This window comes from Eufriesea mexicana, unplaced genomic scaffold, assembly GCF_001483705.2.
Source record: "Eufriesea mexicana isolate 0111107269 unplaced genomic scaffold, ASM148370v2 scaffold4907, whole genome shotgun sequence".
In the NCBI taxonomy this organism is placed as follows: Eukaryota; Metazoa; Arthropoda; class Insecta; order Hymenoptera; family Apidae; genus Eufriesea; species Eufriesea mexicana.
The window spans coordinates 162,338-180,006 of record NW_016912862.1 but is presented as its reverse complement, the minus strand read 5'-3'; the positions used below and the strand labels follow the sequence as shown (position 1 = coordinate 180,006).

The following is a 17,669-nucleotide window of genomic DNA, read 5'->3' as shown; positions in this document are numbered from 1 at the left end:
ACGCTGGGGTCCGCTGCTGGACCGAATCTTATCGGATCAGATCGAGTTCGATCCCTGTTTCGTCACTTTCCTTCCAACGCTTCTTTATCCCCGAATAAAGATCCGTGAAACATCGCCGACGGTATCTGTACCCATCGACCAAGAGTACCTATTCTCCACGCGAATCGCTTAGTACAACGCGGAGACTGCGACCCTGACGTATTATGTTACGCCGCTCGATCATAATAATTACCAATAATCCGCCGCATTTAGACGTAATCACGGCGCAGCGTAGCCTTGGTCCGTCATTCGGACAGGGAACGACCCGTTACTGGACAGCGAACGCGAAACCCGTGCGTAACGAGGCTCGCCAGCGTACACGCGCCGCGGCGCGAAGCGGAGAACCACGCTGACTAGCTCGACGTTCGATTTAACGCGAGATCTCGCGCACGAACGAAACGGGAAGAAAGCGATACGAGGATTTACGCGTGTTTCTCGCGCGCGTATCCTGTCAGGCAGTGCGTTATCTCGGAGGATGACGAGGTGGTAAGAGGAGGTAACGCTTAGCCGGTATAAAATAATGCGTAAATAATACAATTTACGATAACCGTGACGATCCAGGGATTATATCGAAATCGTTTCACGACGTCGTATTTTCAATTTAACAAGTACCCTCTCCAAATCGAACGATCGTCAGCGCCCGGTACTGTTACGACGAACGATTCTCGAACCGTTTCGAGAGTGGTCCCGATTCTTTCCATCTTTCCAAATGTTCCCGGCTTTCTCCTTCTCCGTTAGTCCCTCGCGCTCGCCCTTTATCCCGCCTGTGTCACAATTAGCCTATCTTCGCCGTTTCTTACCCATAAATTTCCTCTCTTCGCGTACTCGCTCGATATACCGCGCGATGCAACGGCGATAAAAGCGCGCGATATTAGCCGCGAGCAGAAGTCCTCCTCCCACGCTTCACCCTCGCTCCCACCAATCATTTCGACCTTAAAACGCGAAGCGAGAGCGCTCAAATCGCGACTTTATCGCCGTTGTCTCCGACCCGATGCATCCTTAAATCCGCGCGGCGCGGCCGATCGGAATCGGAGTCATTAAAGCGTCGCCGTGGCGCGTATAGGCATTTTTATTCGGCGCTGTAAAATCGGCGGATAGATACCGCGAGTTTCGTACGGTGGACTAAAACGACGAAGGGAGGCAAATATTCCGCGGCCGGTGGCAGACAACGAGAGCATAAAAGTGCGGCTCGATAAATCCGTAAGAGCGTTACGGTAGCGGGCGTCTCTCAGAGCTCTCTGTCCTCCTTGGCTGCTCCGGACAGGCACATATACACACGTACCGGCGATACACGACACGTTGTCCAGGTGATATTAACGCGATACGACCAAGGCGGTGCATATATATTCTTTGCAAGTGGCTCGAGCGTGTCACGTATGTATACGGGGAACGCAATGCCGTTAAAGATTTAAGGAGCGGACTCAAAGGCCTCCTTCCGATTAAACGATAAAACGGGAAATAAATGCGAGGCGTGCGTTGCACACGCGGACCTTTTGTCGTTCGTACGCGAGCAACAGGATCTCCGTGGCCGGTCGATTCTTCCAGATTTTGCTCTTTACGAGCGGTCGCGCGATCGCACGCGACTCCGTCGCGAGAAATCGAAACTCGAACATCGATGCTAATTATCCGGATGCGATTACGGGCGGAAACGCGGACGCTGGTGGTGGTGGTGGTGGTGGCGGTAGAGCAAAAGCTCGGACCTTCGAACGGGCTGTCGCGACCGTTCGTGGACTCGGACGCGCGGCGAACGCGGCACCGGTCGCGTATTTGCACGATTAATACACGCGAGAGTACCGTAAAGCGTGGACCCAACCGCGGCCGGGACCGGCAACGCATTAACGAAGAAGCGTTCGCGAGGAGAAAAGTATCCGCGTAGGTGTTAAACGCGAGCGCACACCGCGAGCGTTAGCGATTCCGAGAACCGACTCGCTCCGAAAACTATTTCTCGTTATTAATTTCCAAGGTGTGGCCGCTTAAATGTTCGCTAATTAAAATGAAATATCGCGTCGCGCGCTCGGGAATATTTCAATTTCACGTGGCACGTTTTGTAAAACACCGGGGAAATTAATCACCGACGTTTACGAGATACCGAGAAAGACTTATCGGTCCTGGTGGACCTCGCCGAGCCACGTAACGCGTATTCGCGAAACATCGAGCGATACCGGCGCGACGCGGCAATTTCGGCTTACACAAACGCAACGGCGCGCGCGGACAACGCGGACCCCGCGTATCCCCGAGTTTAGATACCGGTTTTAAAGGCGTTTTAAGCCAGCAAACGTTTCAAGGTCGGGCCAAGATGGTTCCCCGAGTGCCGTTTTAAGGTGCCGGAACGTGGATCCGCGGCGCGCGCGTGCGCTTCGGCCGCTGCATGTGGGTCAACCGCGCGAGAAATTAATCCGAGAAGCTCGTTAGCGACTGTGGGAAGAAATCTCGCTACCGATAACACCGCGAGAATCTCTCGCATTTGCATCGACCGCCCTCGTCCCTCCTCCTCCGCCCTTCTTGCCTCGTTTTCGCGCCAAGCCGCTCGCCCTGCTGCCGCTTATATCCATGCAAATTGATCGTTATTGGCCATTACGTCCGCCACCGCCAGCGTCGCTCGTTCCTTCGAAAATTACGTTGACTTTTGCCGCGTCTCACCGACGCCACGATCCTTCGTTAACCACGCACACGCGCGCGGCCGGTAAACGCCACGCGGACCGCAATTTCGCGCGCCCGATTAATTATGAATGCGACGTCGAGCTTAACCGTACAGCGAGAGCCGATCTTGCGCGCGTTATGCGCCATTATATCGGACGATATTCGTATTATGCGCGTACGCTAAGGCTGTCGCATGGGTGCGGTTGCCGACAGTGCGCGCTTACGTATCGGACAACTATTCCAACGCCAGTCGAATCGCGAGTCCATTTATCTCCAGCTACGATCCGAATCGTCGACGGATCGGAAACGGTCGTTTCTACGTTTCCACTTTCCGACCGGCCGATCGTTTAGCCGCGATGGCGATCCTCGTCGACGCCTCGGCTACACCTGCCGCTTGTCCCAGGTATCGCGAAGCGTAGTCGATAGTCGAGACTATGCTGCGACTGATCGAGTCCGCCGATTCCACGGCTAGCGCGTATCGCGACGATTAATAACGAATCGACGAAATGCCCCATTTATCTACGCGACGCGATCGACGGCGCAGCGCGAGCCCCAGAATCGCGGGACAGAGTCGTTCTCTCGAGGGAATCGAGAGGGAATCGAGAGGGAAAATGGCAGCTAACAGCGTAACGATTTCCCTGGATACGACGAGGAACACGATACGATACCGATCGGTCGTCCAACGGAGACCAACTTGGCAGCGGTCGTTATTCAAATCGAACAATGCGGCGTTTTTTCGCCGTTCTGCCGAGGCACATTGCGAAGGATTAAAGGAAAAAGAGATAAAACCTGCTCCGAGGCCTTCCGATCGATCAATCTTCGGTCGAGTAGCGGTCAACGATGGACGACGTGCCCGTATCGGCCGTGTACTCTTAGCGCAATAAAATTAGTAGCCTTTGCGAGTACTCCGGACAAAGCCGATCAACCATACCGCGACGCGTAAAAACTACGGTAATAAGCTTCACGCATGGGAGTGAGCGTCGCCAATTATCGCGCGACTAATCGATATTCGCGACTTTGACGATCGACGTCCTTTGGCTACTTCGACGAACCTTTTCTTTCGCTGTCACTCGTGTATTTATAGCGCGCTGACTTTCGATACTCCGTCGCGAATCGGTAACAGTTTAATCGCCTACCCGCGCGACCGTATTCCCCTAGCACGATCTCGTACTCGTTTGGATCGAACGGAAACGCGATTTTCCACGTTGAAATTTTTAATAAAAATTTCGCGACAAAGTACGCGTGGATGGACGCGACGAAATCTAGGGATTCGTAGAGAAGTGCTTAGGGTAAATGGCAGCGGGCGAGCCGTGGTAACGGTAACGCGGAATTTTTTCCTTCCGCTTTTAACGTATTCCAGTCTACAAAGCGACTGGAATTCAAGCGTGACTCTATAGACATCCAGTTAATATAAAAGCGTTCACGCACACGGTAGCGCGTTGTACAATTCGATCGGTTAAGTATGCACACGCGTAAAAGCGGCGCGCGCGTACACGAGCGCACCGACGCGTGTTGCCTGCCCGCCCGGCGCAATCGGAGCACGAGGCCTATTTCGAAACATCGTACAAACGTTTGTTTATGCCCACATTCTCGGCAACGACTGATAAATTAATCTCTCATGCTAATACATCCAGCCAACGGACTCGAGCGTCCGTGCCTCGAATGCACCGCGTAACGTTTCGTATCCCCGTGATCCCCGCATTAATTCTCTGCGTCGCTTCCGGATTTCGTTCACCTGGGGGGTCAGCGGCTGGAAAACCTGCGCGTTCGTGGATTACGTCGACGGGCAGGAGGGAGGGGGGCGGGAGAGAAAAAATAAATAAAAAGAACCGGGTTATATACGCGGACACGCGTCCATTTACATCGAACCGGTACATTATGCGAAACGGTTGTTCCCCTCGACGCGAATCACGGTGCTCGAGATATTTCGTTGTTAATCTCCGAATACGATACGGGATACGGGACTGTTTCGAGATCCAACGGAAGCCACGTTTTAACGAGCCTGGAGGTTAAAGACGCTTTCGAACCGACAGCGTGTACGTAGGCCTGTTGAAAATGTCGACAAAAGGAATCGCAGAAGGGGAAAAGAAGGCACGTAAAATTTATTCTTACCATTTTGCGTATCGTTAAACGATTCTCCTACGAATTTATACCTCCTGGCCTAAGCGATCGCGAGGAACGTTCCAGCTGTTAATCGGGTTAATTTCCATTCCGCTCGGAGTTGCTCGCAAACTCGTAAGAATAATACGGCGTAAAAAGACGCGACGCTAAAACGGGCAGCGTTTAATATCGGATTAAGTGCCCGGCAGGTTTAACAAGATTACGAAGAAACGCGTAGAGGGAAACGGGGATCCGCGTGTTTATATATGCACCGCGTCTCGGTGTTTCGCGTGCAACGATCCGCGTCGGCGGCGAACCGATCGACACCGCCGATACTTTGGGTCTAATGTCAAGGGTACGCGTCGGTTCGAGAGCGGAGCGGAGCGTCGTAAGCGGCTTTCCACGCAAAGTGGCGCGGCCGGCCGACTCGAGGGAACACGGAAAAGGAAAAGTTGGACGATAAACGGACTGATGGACTTTCCCATGCTGCTCCACCTCCGCGGGAGAGCCGTAAACGTCTTGTCTCTCGATTTAAATGTCCCGGCATCTACTGGGTTGGGCAGATCCAACAGTCGTGGCCATTGCCGCGCCCTCGTGCGTCTCTACGTATTACACGCCGTCGCATAGGCGCGGAATATGACGGATCTGCACGCGTCTCGTTTCAAAACCGTGCATCGAGCAGTCGAGGGAAATTCGAAATCTTCGAGTAAATTTCGATTTTCGCTGTATCGTACGCGTATAGATGGTTGGAATAGCCTCGATTACGTTCCGTTCGTCGGTGGGCAACTTTTCGAACGAACAATGTTGAGTTTTCCGTTTGGAAACGATAAGGCAGGTTAAATGTTAAAGTGGCGTCGACGAGTGTCGCCGTTACGTAATCAAGAGCAGTCGCGCAACGGCGATAAGCGTAATTGTTACGTAGCCGCGAGCATAACGAATGCGTTTCGCGTGGAAACGCGGTAAAGCAAGCCTGTGCAAACAGATTCTCCGTTTTCGAGAATGTACGATCGCGTACGATACGCGAAGATAGACACGAGCAGAGTTTTACGTCGCGCTCGTAATAATCCGCCGTTCTTAAACCGAATTACAACCGTTTGACACGCGATCGACCGATCTCCCTTTTCCTGGCCTATATGCGAGACGGTGAAATTTCGATAAAGAGAAGAGGAAAGGAAAAGGAGGTAAGAGAGAGAGAGAAACGGATACACCTTACGTGATAGCTCGTATTAAAAAAATGTAGGTTGGATTAACAAAGCTCGAGGTGAAAGTGGAATAAATTACGAGTTTTTGCGCGATACGCGAAAATGAAAAGATACAGGCGTACTACCGCGAGCGACGTGGCAGGGAACAGGGCCGGGTAACGAACGTTCGGTTCTGGAGAAGGTGCTGAATAACCAAGGATCGTTTTAAAGCCGAGGAAAACGTTTGAGAAAAGTGCAAAAGCGCGGAGTAGGATGATATTCGAAATTCGCGGAATGGACGAGCGGAACCTTGAAATTAATATTCCCATTCGTATTTATACGCGTGGCTCATCCTCGGTAATAATAATTTCGCGAAGCTCGCAAACGGAGAAGACTATATTAAAGGAAACTCGAACGTTCGCCGGTAACTCGTACGTTATACACCGTAGTATTACATTCCTGTTACATTCTCTCTATCGCAACCGCCGGTGTGTAAGAGCCAGAGAGTACGAGACTTTTACGAGGGGCAATGAATGTCCGAACGGTGAAGTTCCGTGAAGTTCGCCCATATATTATTGGCAACTTATTAGAATTAATTAACTTTTCACCCGTACACCGCGTTACTTATTAGCCTGGTCGACCCGGTTGGTCGTTGACGTCGACGTCGCGACGTTTCCATTAACCGATACACGCTCGTCGAGTTCGTTTCCAATGCAAAGTACACGCGCGTGTACCCCGCGCATATCGATTTATTCCGCGACATAATGCAATTTTAACGACGCGACGCGCGTATTCGATGGGAAAACGCGCGAGCCGATTCGCGTGCACCGCGATCTCGTTAAATCGAGGACGAGATCGCGCTCGATCCGCGTAATCGTTCGGAAAGTTTTACGAGATCGCTCTTTCGTTTTTATCAATAGCGTGGTTGGTCGTCTGGTCGGAGCGACGCTGGTCCCTCGGAACGGCGAGGGAAGAAGAGGCCCCCATGAGACAGAGAGAGGCAAGAGAAACGTCAGAGTCGGTCGGAAAGAACGGAACACCGAGAGCGGTAAATGAACGAAAGGTGGAGAATGGGAAGAGGTAGGAGGGAAGGTGAGGTCGAGGTGATTCGCGGCGAGGCGAGGCGAGGCAAGGTGAGCCCGGACCCACCTGCAATTATCCGGTCTAATGAGCAAACAGTCTGTTCTACCCCTCTCTTTCTCTCGAGTTCCCTTGTTCCCCGTTTCTCTCGATTCCGCTCGCTAGACGGCCCATCAGAAACGCGTGTACTTGACTCTGCTCTACCAACAACCTTCCACGGCCGTATCCTCCTCCTTCTCCACCTCCTCCGTCTCCTTCCTCCTCTTTCTTTTGCCCCAACCTTCACCTCCACCTCTGCCAGTCCGATGCAGGTTAATGAAGATTATTAAATTAGTACCTCTCACACGGCCAGTTTTTCCACCGGACAAACGTACCAGTGGCTCTGCCACTCTCCCATCGATACCACCACCAGCCTTTAGGAGGATGATAGCCAACTGGTTCGTTAACGTCCGCGAGCACCCGTCTCGCGTCGATCTCGCACCTGGACAAGCGTTACGAAAAATCGATCCACGATGATCCGGACGATGATCCCGATGACCGCGACGTTGGCGAGTGGTGGCAGTAGAACGAACGATGCGACTACACCCAGCGATCGGAACGAGAAGCGTTTCGAGCTCGGGGGTCAAAGGGCGTCTCGTCTGACGACACGTGGAGGGCGTACCACGCGTGCGTTGACCCTGATTTCTCGATTTCAGAAATAGAAATGATTCGGCATAATCGAATCGAGAGGGTAGGGTCCGAGTTTAAAAGCGGATGACTCAGCTGCTGAAGGAATCGAGAGAAACGTAGAGACGCCGATTTCAAAGAGGAACATTCTACGAGGAGGCGCGCGTCACCGTTTCCGCCACTCGCGCGTAACCGTGTAAAACGATGAAAAGCGTAAATTTCCTCGTTCGTCGTTCGCTGCGTGTACCGAAGAACGCGGTTCGCGTTCGATTGTTCGTGGTCGGAAAATATTTACGCGCTTTCGAGGTCGGCAGACACAGCATCGGATTTCTCGGACGAACGCCTTCCGTCCTTCGACGTACGAAATGGTCTCTCGGCGGAGAGGAAGACGACGATCAAGGCGTCGTTCAAGCAGGGTGCACTCATCCTACCTGGACTGTCCGCCACGCCCGCCATTCACCTTCGACTTGGTCTCTCTCTCTCTCTCTCCGTCGCGGAACAGCCGCGCGTGTTGTAACCGAGCAACACGGACGACGCGCGCGCACACAAGCGTAGCAGCTGAACGGCTGAAAAGCGGCGCAGAAAATAGCAAACCGCGGAGAGGAGACGAACGCCACCGGCGGCTGATAAATACCAGAATCGAAACCAGTCCTCGACAAATTGTCCCGGATTAGCGCGAGCCTATTGCTTTCCGCGAACGACAGAAAATCATGCCGGCAGAAAAAACTACTGCCGACGTATTTATGGACTCGTCGAGCGCGTTACGAAGTAATTTGTTCCGGAATCTCGTGGTTCGCTAAACGATTCGACGCTAACGTTTATCGTCCCTGTTAACATCCGATCGTAAACAATTCGCTCGATACCGCATCGTAGCTGGATGGCGTTTTAATGGAAGCCTTCGCCGCGTATTTTTTCCTCGTCCCTGCCTTCTTTTCTCGCCATTTTTCCGCGCTCCGAGTCGCATGGTGCCTAACGCGCGCGTAATTTTCGAGCGTGTGCGAGTAAACGAACGCGCCCGGATCTCGGGATTCGACGCGATCGTTAGCGTGATTCGCGAGAAACAAGGAGATCGTCTAACCGAGACACACGCCAGGTTGGCTCCACCGTGTGTGCTTCTAGGAGACGGTGGAGCCCCGATAGAGAGAATCGCGACGCTTAATGACTTGCATTTATTCCGACAGTCCGTAACTCTGCGATCCGTAATTGCCATAATTATGCGACCGTTCGTAATTGTGGCCGATCGGGAAAGGAATTGGGAGGAGACGGCGATGCACGAGACGTACCACGTCGCGTCCTCTTCGATGTTACTACACAGCCGATGTTGCATTTTTTTTCACTTACGTGTTTTCTTCTCGCAAAATTCGGCAATCTTGATTAATTTCGCGTGAGTAGCCCGGCGTACGAGGAAACGGCTTGGCAAGAAGAGCGGAATCCATGATTACTGTCATCAGAGGACGGCTAATAATCGTGGACAAGAAGCTACGAGGACACGCGATCGAGAAATATATATTGCACGCGTTCCCGCGGCTTTTCAGCCTGTACGCGCAAGCGGTGCGTTTTTTCGCCTTTTTTCCCCGTTGCCCTCAAGATTCGATACTTATAGGGAATTTCGCGTGTAATTTTCTGGGAAACACGAGGTTCCGAGATCATACGCCGGGTTGATTACAGTGGTTACTCGATGGCCCGTAATCACTATCGATTAAGGAGCCAGAAATCTATAATATATAAAATATCGCGGCCTACGTATTGTGTTATAATTAATAATTTCTCCACGCCTCCCTCGAGCCATAATTCCGAGCAATCTGTCGTTTCTGCTTGCGTCGAAATAACTCGCTATATAAAACACTTTACTACTTGACTCCTCAATTGGAAACCGCAAAAGCCGCAACGATCGTGTCCAGAGAAATTTCGCTGCTGGCCAAGTGGAGCATAAATCTTTTTCGAATCGAAAGAAAAATTGCTCTCGGAATTACGAGGCGAAACTCGCGTCGCGTCGTGTCGAACGCCTCGACTCTATATCGGGCGACACCTGCGAGTTTCCAACGCGACTACGCCGTCGCGACGCGCGGGTGGATCACGCGGGTCGTCGAAGAATGCGCTATACGTTGATCCCCGTACGCGAAAGTGCGCGTGTACGCTGGCAGATACGGGGAAAAGAGGAAAACGCGATCGCGATGACGTTGCACAGCGCGTTCGAGCCACGATGTTGATACAGCGTCGGTCGTGGTTGAAACGCATGGGGACCTTCGGTCGGTTGCAGCTGCGGAAATGTCCGCAGAAACGAGGTGAAGGCTGCCAGATGCAGATACCCGCGGATACGCGCGTATTAACGTACACGCGCGTACGCGATTAATCGGTGTCGGCGTTAGGCCGCTTAAAGAAGCTACGGCGATGCTTAACAGTGCATAAGTAAGTAACTAACAAGCGAGTTGCATAACACGGTGGCCGTCGTCGACGCGGCGATGTTCACCGGGTGCCGAGAAGTAAAACGCTCGGGTCTCTCGGTTGCACGCGGCAACACCACGTCGTCTACCTATCGACAATCGCGTTAACCTTAACGCGATAGCGCCTTCCACGCGAACGGTACGCGTACAAGCACGCGTGTGTGCTGCGTTCGAACCACACGCGAGTCGCCACTGCGAGATGTACTCGAGCGTTTCGCACTGCGTCACGATGCGTATCGAGATACGGTAACGCGCGGTGTACAGTCACGTGAATGAAACGTCGCGAAATTTCTCGAGTGGGTGCCGATAAAAACGACGGATGAAATTGCCAGGAAAGAAACAGAAGGGAATGTTGACGGAGTTTACGTTTTAATCGACTTTTACTCCTTACCAGCATCGTATAATCTGCTACGTCCGGTTAATTGCTTCTACGAATCCACACGCGGCGGGTTTGCCGCAACAGGTGAACGAACCATTATCGAGCAATCCGCGACGTCGACGACGACGACAACGACGTCGAGCGACGAATGAAAAAGGAGAAAAATACGGGAGAGAAAAGAAAGACAAAAGGCTTTCCGAGGAACGAACGACACCCGGTATGTAGGCGAACCACGCGACGTATCGTGCGACACAGGAGAAGGGCGTGCCTGCAGTCGCTGCACACTGCGCAGTTTGTTGCACGCGCTGCAATCGTCCGTATGTACCGAGACGCGAGAGTTGCACGAGCCACGTACGTGAACGCACATGCGTACGCAAACAGCTGAGCGAGCAGCGCACACCGACACGAGCTCCACTTTTCAGCCACCAACGGAACGTTATCTATCGCGACGTTTCTCCGCGAGGCGCGGAACACGCGGCCAAAACGCGAATAAAACGGCAACGAGACGTGGCTGAAACGCGACCAAACGACTGACGCGGACGTATGCACACGGAAGATTGCGCGTGTGTTACGTATAACCTGCGTCAAGCATCCCGTGCAAGTTTATTTTTAGTCATTCAATGAAACAAGGTTACTACGATGTTACGAGTTTTACTCGGATGCCGAGAATTTTTGCAAATTGCACGCAAATCAGACGTTCCGTAGCCTTCGGGATGATCGTCGTTACGATTTCAACGATAACGCGAATAACGTTAATAAAAATCGATCGTTACAGCGATATGCAGATTCGCGGAATCTTTCGCGAGAAATCCTCCAACTTCGCCACTGGAGTTGCTAGGAAATTATTTTTGGAATCGTTGAATGAAACAAGGCCGCTACGATGCTACGAATGCTCCTGGAATGGCGAGTTTACGCGTTTCGTTGCTTTCAAAATAGCCAACGTGAACGACGATCGGTGATCGCGTCAATGTGAAAATTCGAACGAATTCGGAGAAAGAGGACTGGCATTTCGTTTACCTACCTATTAAAGAGCCAACTGTCGCGAATGAATAATTATTTATCAGCCGGCACCGAGATAGAATCCCAGCGACGTTCCGAAGCGCGACTCAGATTTTCCGGTTACCGATAAGATGACACGAGAATATTTTTCGTTATTCTCGGGGCAAAATGCCAAGTTGTTTACGCCATGGAACGTTCGAACGGAGGAACGCGCGGGGAAGATAGAAACCTGGTAATAAACCAAGTTAGATAAGGCTCGTGCAAGCTGTCCATGTACCCTGCGAGTGTAACGCACTTGTAACGCACTTGCAACGAGTAGAGAAAAAATGGAAAGAAAGATATTCGACGGGATTAAATTCGAACAGAACTCGAAAGCCTTTCCGATGGATCGATCCTCGCTAGGACATCCATCGACTGAACGCGTTTCGCAATATTCATCCGGCGCATCCTTATTATCTTCGGCGAAAGAGGCAGTGCCCCGACGATCGTTGGCCGCTCGTGAATTACGATTAATCACGCGTGACAAATTTATCGGGTTAACTCGGTTGTAACCGATCTGTAATTTTCTTACCGGGCGCGATTATCTTTTTCATGCGGGAACAGCAGCCTCCGAGCGATCTGCGTCTAAACTATCGTTCTCGTTTCGCGAGTTAACGCGGGAGTGGCCGGAAAACCATTACGAAAAGCGAGTCGAGGCATTCGACGCCGTTGTCGGAATAGTAGAGGATAACCTTCGCGTAGATGTGACCGGAATTTACGTATTTATGGGTGCAGAAACAACGATCGAGCGTGAACCGGAGTTTGGACGAATCTGGCGGATCTCGAGGGCAGAAAGTATCGAAACGAGCGTAGAATGATAGGATATAGCGACGAATCGCACCGTGGATGACGTCCCTGCCGTAGTCGAGGAGCGTAGAGCGTGTCGGTGGCAAGGGTCCCCCTACTTCCGGCGGACCATATCCGGCAGAACGCCCACCTATATCTCGGTCCGCCAGACCGTGCACACTCCCTACTGCTGCAATCTACTCTATCGTCGTCCAATTGCGATAGATATTCTAGCCAGACGAAATCGTTGTAGAATCGCAAGTGCGCGAGAAAAAATCGAATCTTTTCGTTGCTCGAGCGAGAACGAGATCTCACCCCCGAGCCCCTGAGAGAATTCGCGAATGCGGGATGTACGCGCGTGTACAGAGGAGGATAATATATTAAACGCGATCTCGGTATACCGAGAACGTTATTGCCGCTGTTCGGTGTACGAGGGTATTTTTAGTAAACGACTGTCTATAAAAACTAACGGAAATTTATGAAATTTATATGCCCGGAAGTGGACTCGGACCGCGAGTGTCCTCTCTCTTTCTCCGGGTAAAGTAGCACGCATCCTCGGGAAACGTGGGTGGAATAATTTATTCTCGCTCGCAAATCCGTCCAAGACCTTATAGCGAGCGCGCAAAGTTTCGCATACGCGGCTGCTTACTCGTCCAAGGTTTTCCACGAAAACCGTGCTTCGAAATAAGACGTTGAACAAGCAAATACGCGTGTAGCGATTGGCGAACGAATCTCAGGCACGCGGCAAGGCGGGTGTGATTTAGAAATTTGTCGAGTCTAGGGTCGACCGGAGCACGCGGCGCTCATCGATAGAAATTCGATCGAGACGTAAACAGGTTGCTGCGGTGGACGAGGTAAAAAGAGTGGAACGGGCAAAAACGATATTATGAAACTGCAAAAAGGCCGTGCGTGCCGCGGCGCATGCCTCGGTGCATATAATGCCGGCAAAAACTTGTAACGTCTGTTGCACGGACCGTCATCTGCCGATTCGATCGCGTCAGTCTAACCGTACGTACGATCGTCCGGGATGGAATCTAAAATAAAAATCATCCTCGATATAAACACGCGGGGCCGCTAAAGAGGACCGCGCGCGTACCGCGTCAAATAAAATCAATCGATCCTGATAAAAAGTTACATAACGTTACTCGGAACGTCTCGGAAGATTACTATCCGCTCGTACGAAAGCGGAATTGCTAATTTGCCCGGTTGGTTAATAAGCAGGGCCGGTCTCCGACTCGCCGCGTCCGATACGCGTTAGAAGAGTTATGCAAGGGGTCGCGATCTTTCCAGCGAAATCCGCTTGATTTTCCGCGCCAATATTTATCGCACCCACATCCCGTTATCGTAATTAACTTTGCTCGCGGAGTAATCCGACTCGTAGCGAGGTATGCACGATACGCGGCGGCTCCACTCGGGCAATTTTATCCAATCCACGTGGGTGTCCGTGTGGACCCGCGCAAAGGACTCCGCTGTACATGACGCAACCAGCAAAGTAACGAGTAACCGATAAACCCGATAAACGATAAAGAACCTTTCAACCCTGTTCCGATCGCGCGCCATTAACCACGCGCGATACAGCGCGACCGTTCCCGCTCGAGATCGAACATTCGCCACGATTTATTCCTCCAATGACATTGTTTTCTAAACGCTTATTTAGTTTATTATCTTAACACGCCGCTTACAGCCGCGTACTCGATTAATCACGAAAGGTATCCGACCGTGGGCTAAAAGCTGGCGTGTGTAAGCCGCGTGTAAAGCCGCGTATACGCGGTTCCTGCCGCCATTCCTACCGCCTTTTCTGCCGCGTTTTCCAGTGTACGCGGACGGTTCTGTACCAAGTTCAGAGAAATTTAGATAAGACGGTAGAGGAAGAATACCAACGCGGGCCGTTGGATAAATCGTTGCCAAACACGTTAAATCGTACGGACCGAAGCGGACGTCGAGCGGAGTAAGTTATCCAGTCGTATTTCGACACGTTTCGTACCGCGAGCTTAGATTAACGGCGACGATGCTCACGCGGGCATTACGAATAGAGCCGCATTAGAAAAACTTCATAGAAAATCACTCGAGGCTTCGGCCATGATCTATTCGAGCGCTCGCTAGAATTCCCAGACACGGTGCAAGTAGCAACAACCGATAAATGTCCTTATCGTATTTCTACGCGCGCACAGGGTCAGCGTTCTGCTATCTGTTAATCATTTCGGGTTGCATGTGCGAGTAGTTCTCGAGTTTCCAATTACACGTAACAAGGACCGGTTGCTCGAACGATATGCTATATCAGCCGGGACAATAAACCAAGAACAACAGACATCAGCGGAACGCGTTGCTGCGAACCGACGCGAAAATCGTCGCGTATAACGCTAAACTCGAATAGCGCGCGATATTTGCTCGCAAACTCCCGTATCGATCTCTATCGACGACGCGTGGTCGACGGAAAAATCAGCCACCTCGTATCTGGAAGCGTCGCGTCGGCGAGCAAGTCGCGTGTACGCGAGTTATTAACCGACGAAAATTACAAGCGTGTACGCTCGCGATGAAGCGATAGACCAGACATTTCCAAGACGCCCGAGTGTTCGATGCGTTAGGGCAGAGAGCCGACTCGTAGCCAATGTACACGAACCATTTGTCATGCTTGGTTACCGCGTGCTTCGGCATCCGAGTGACTTCATAAACTCGCGAGAGAACACCTGCGGCGCGTGGGGATGCTCGCATACCTTCTATCGGAGTTGTCAACCTCGCCTGTTACCCAAACCATACCCAACGACGTCGCCAACTTTGTCTACGCCGAGATATCCAAACGATATATCGAGCAACGATAATGGTCTACAAAGGAAACCTTTTTCCCGTCTCCCTGCTTTCCACTCGAGTGCTGGAATTCGATGAAAATGGACGACCACGCGTGGAATGCACCGACGAAATTACACGGATGCGTCCGATCGTGCTAGGAAGTGACACAGCGAATCGCTCGGAACAAAAAGTCTGCCACGGTTCGACGCAACAACGGTTTGCAGAAGCACTTTTTACATGTATGATAAAGGAAGGCGTAACATTCCGCGCGATAAACTCGAGAAAACCTCCGAGTTTCCTCCTGCGGGTATTTCGAAGCTGCGAAAGAATTCCAACGATGCGCGAGTCACACGTGGAATTCGGTAACGCGTCGCTTTCGGAAAGGGTTGCGATAGTCTGGTAAACATCGATGTCGGTAATTCCTGTTGCAACGACTACGTAAAGCCGTAACCGCACCCAACGATAAGGACCAAAAATCTCTGGGGTCGTTTCGTTCGGAAGAAAAGCTCGGAGAAAAAGGCGAACAGGTTAGCTCGCTTCGAAGCTGACTGCGAGTCTAAATGCCGTTGATCGTTCGAGAAAGGAAGTTAACGAAAACAGTTTGCCGAGGCAAATTCGCCGAACGAATCCATTCCGTTTGCGTGGACGAATAGCAACGACTGGATGGAACCCTAGAGATAGAAAGAGCGATATATGGTCTCAACGGACATGGCGTAGTCAGCTATAAAACGGACGTAAAATAATGTCCGACACTTGGATTGCAAAACACGTGTAACTTTGGTGGCGAGCATCGTTCAGTTGCTCGTAAAATGCCAGCGCGAGATACGGTTCACCCATATGTAGTTTGGATTACATTCTCATTTTACTGAAATTGAGTTTAAACAACCAGAGACGCCGAGTCGCGGCTTCCCCCTTGGGGACACGATCGTCCGTCATCTCTTCTTCAGCCGTGCCAAATTGGAAAGAAAGCAACGGGAATGTACGCGTGTTTAATTTTCGATCGACACGATTCAATTTCTCTCGCCACGCGAGGATTCCGACCAAATTAGGAGCGGTATGAATCACGGGGTCAAAGTAATCCGTTTATCGAACGACGAATTCAAATTTGACACACGAGACGCTGCGTGCATCGATCGCGAACGCGACGCCGCGTGAGCTGGCAACGAACGAGACGATTCCATAACGAGAGCGTTCACACCCACCGAAAGCCGGGAATAAAATTCGCGATTCGCAGCGAGCGAGACATAAAAGGAAGAACAATTATTCAGCGTTGCCGCAAGGGAGTCACCCACCTGGACCTCATGCCGAGACGATCGCGTTCCCTCTGTGGACCGGTTCGCCGTGCGCGCGATATCGCGAAATCCCGTAACTACGACGAACGGGATCGAAGCTTGTTCGAAGAATCGGATTATCCATTATGCCCGCCTCTCCCACCGATTATTTCCATCTTCCGTCCTACCGTTATTATTATCGATCTCACCATTATCGATTACGTTGTCGCGATCACGCGAAGGTAATAAGATCATCGGTTAGCGAGGCCGATATCGAGATGGCGAAAATAACACGAGATCGCGACGTGCAGACTCCGATCTCGCTTTGAAGCTAATCCATCGAAAGACTCGTAAAAGCGAATGATAAGTGGCGATTTTAATTATCAATAGCCGCGTAGTGCGCCAACGGATACCACGTCTACGCGTCTATGTAGGAGAATTTAATAAGTCATTTTCCAGCCGAGATATAAGGCGAGAGCACTCGACGCGAGGTGTAACCGCTACCTACGATACGCGAGGAATGCGATACCTTGCATTTGCAATTCGCTTCTTGATAATTACCAACAGACCTATCGTACATGCTTCTTACGCAGGATTCCTCTTACGCAATGGCCGTTTTATTGAAACGCGATACCGCCGAGCGTCTCACCGGCGCGCGTTCTTCGCCGAGCACGGCGGTAATTCGAAAATTCTTGAAAATCTGAGAAATGGAAAGTGACGCGAGAACTACGTCGCGATATACGATCGTAACGGTCATCGTCGAGGTGATCGACGGTCTATGGGAAGGAATGCATTGGAATATTAATCGGCGTATCCGCGCCGACCCGGTTGCCTTCTTATTTTCCCCATCGCCGGGCGGTTGTATAAATCGTCGTGGAAACGAATGCAACACCAAAGGGGCGATAAATCGTACGAGTGGATCTCGCGGATTAATTCCTTCGATAGCGACGGCACATGTAATGCGGTTACCGTTCCATCGAGGATACATTCGCGAACACAACCGGCATTAATTCCGAGCTAATAAACCTTAATGACGGCTAACGTACGCGTAGGAAGCTCGCTAATGGTCCTCGAATGATACAACTTTCTCGTAATTACTACCGATTTCGTACTTTCGTTTTCCGTCTCTCTTCGTTTCTTCGGCGCGAGCTTACGCGACGCGACACGACGCGCGTGTATCTTCCACTCGTTACCGATGTCCCGAGATCGCTGCGCCAACGAGTAACGACGAAAATCCATCTTCGGAAACCGCGACTCT

The 17,669-nt window shown here is 51.5% G+C and overlaps 1 protein-coding gene across 3 annotated transcripts in view; it reads right to left on the bottom strand.

Moving 5' to 3' along the window:
* LOC108551684 (Krueppel-like factor 3) overlaps positions 1–17,669 on the bottom strand; it is a 312,941-nt gene that overhangs the window by 282,041 nt on the left and 13,231 nt on the right. The window contains exon 1 of one of the 3 annotated variants that reach the window (XM_017905932.1): positions 10,542–10,587. The exons of 1 other annotated variant lie outside the window; for it this stretch is intronic. In XM_017905932.1, coding sequence (XP_017761421.1) covers positions 10,542–10,547 — 6 coding nt within the window. In that variant the 5' untranslated portion in view covers positions 10,548–10,587. Of the gene's footprint in view, positions 1–4,791; positions 4,829–10,541; positions 10,588–17,669 lie in introns of those variants that run through there. One more of the 3 variants, XM_017905933.1, reaches the window with a different exon arrangement.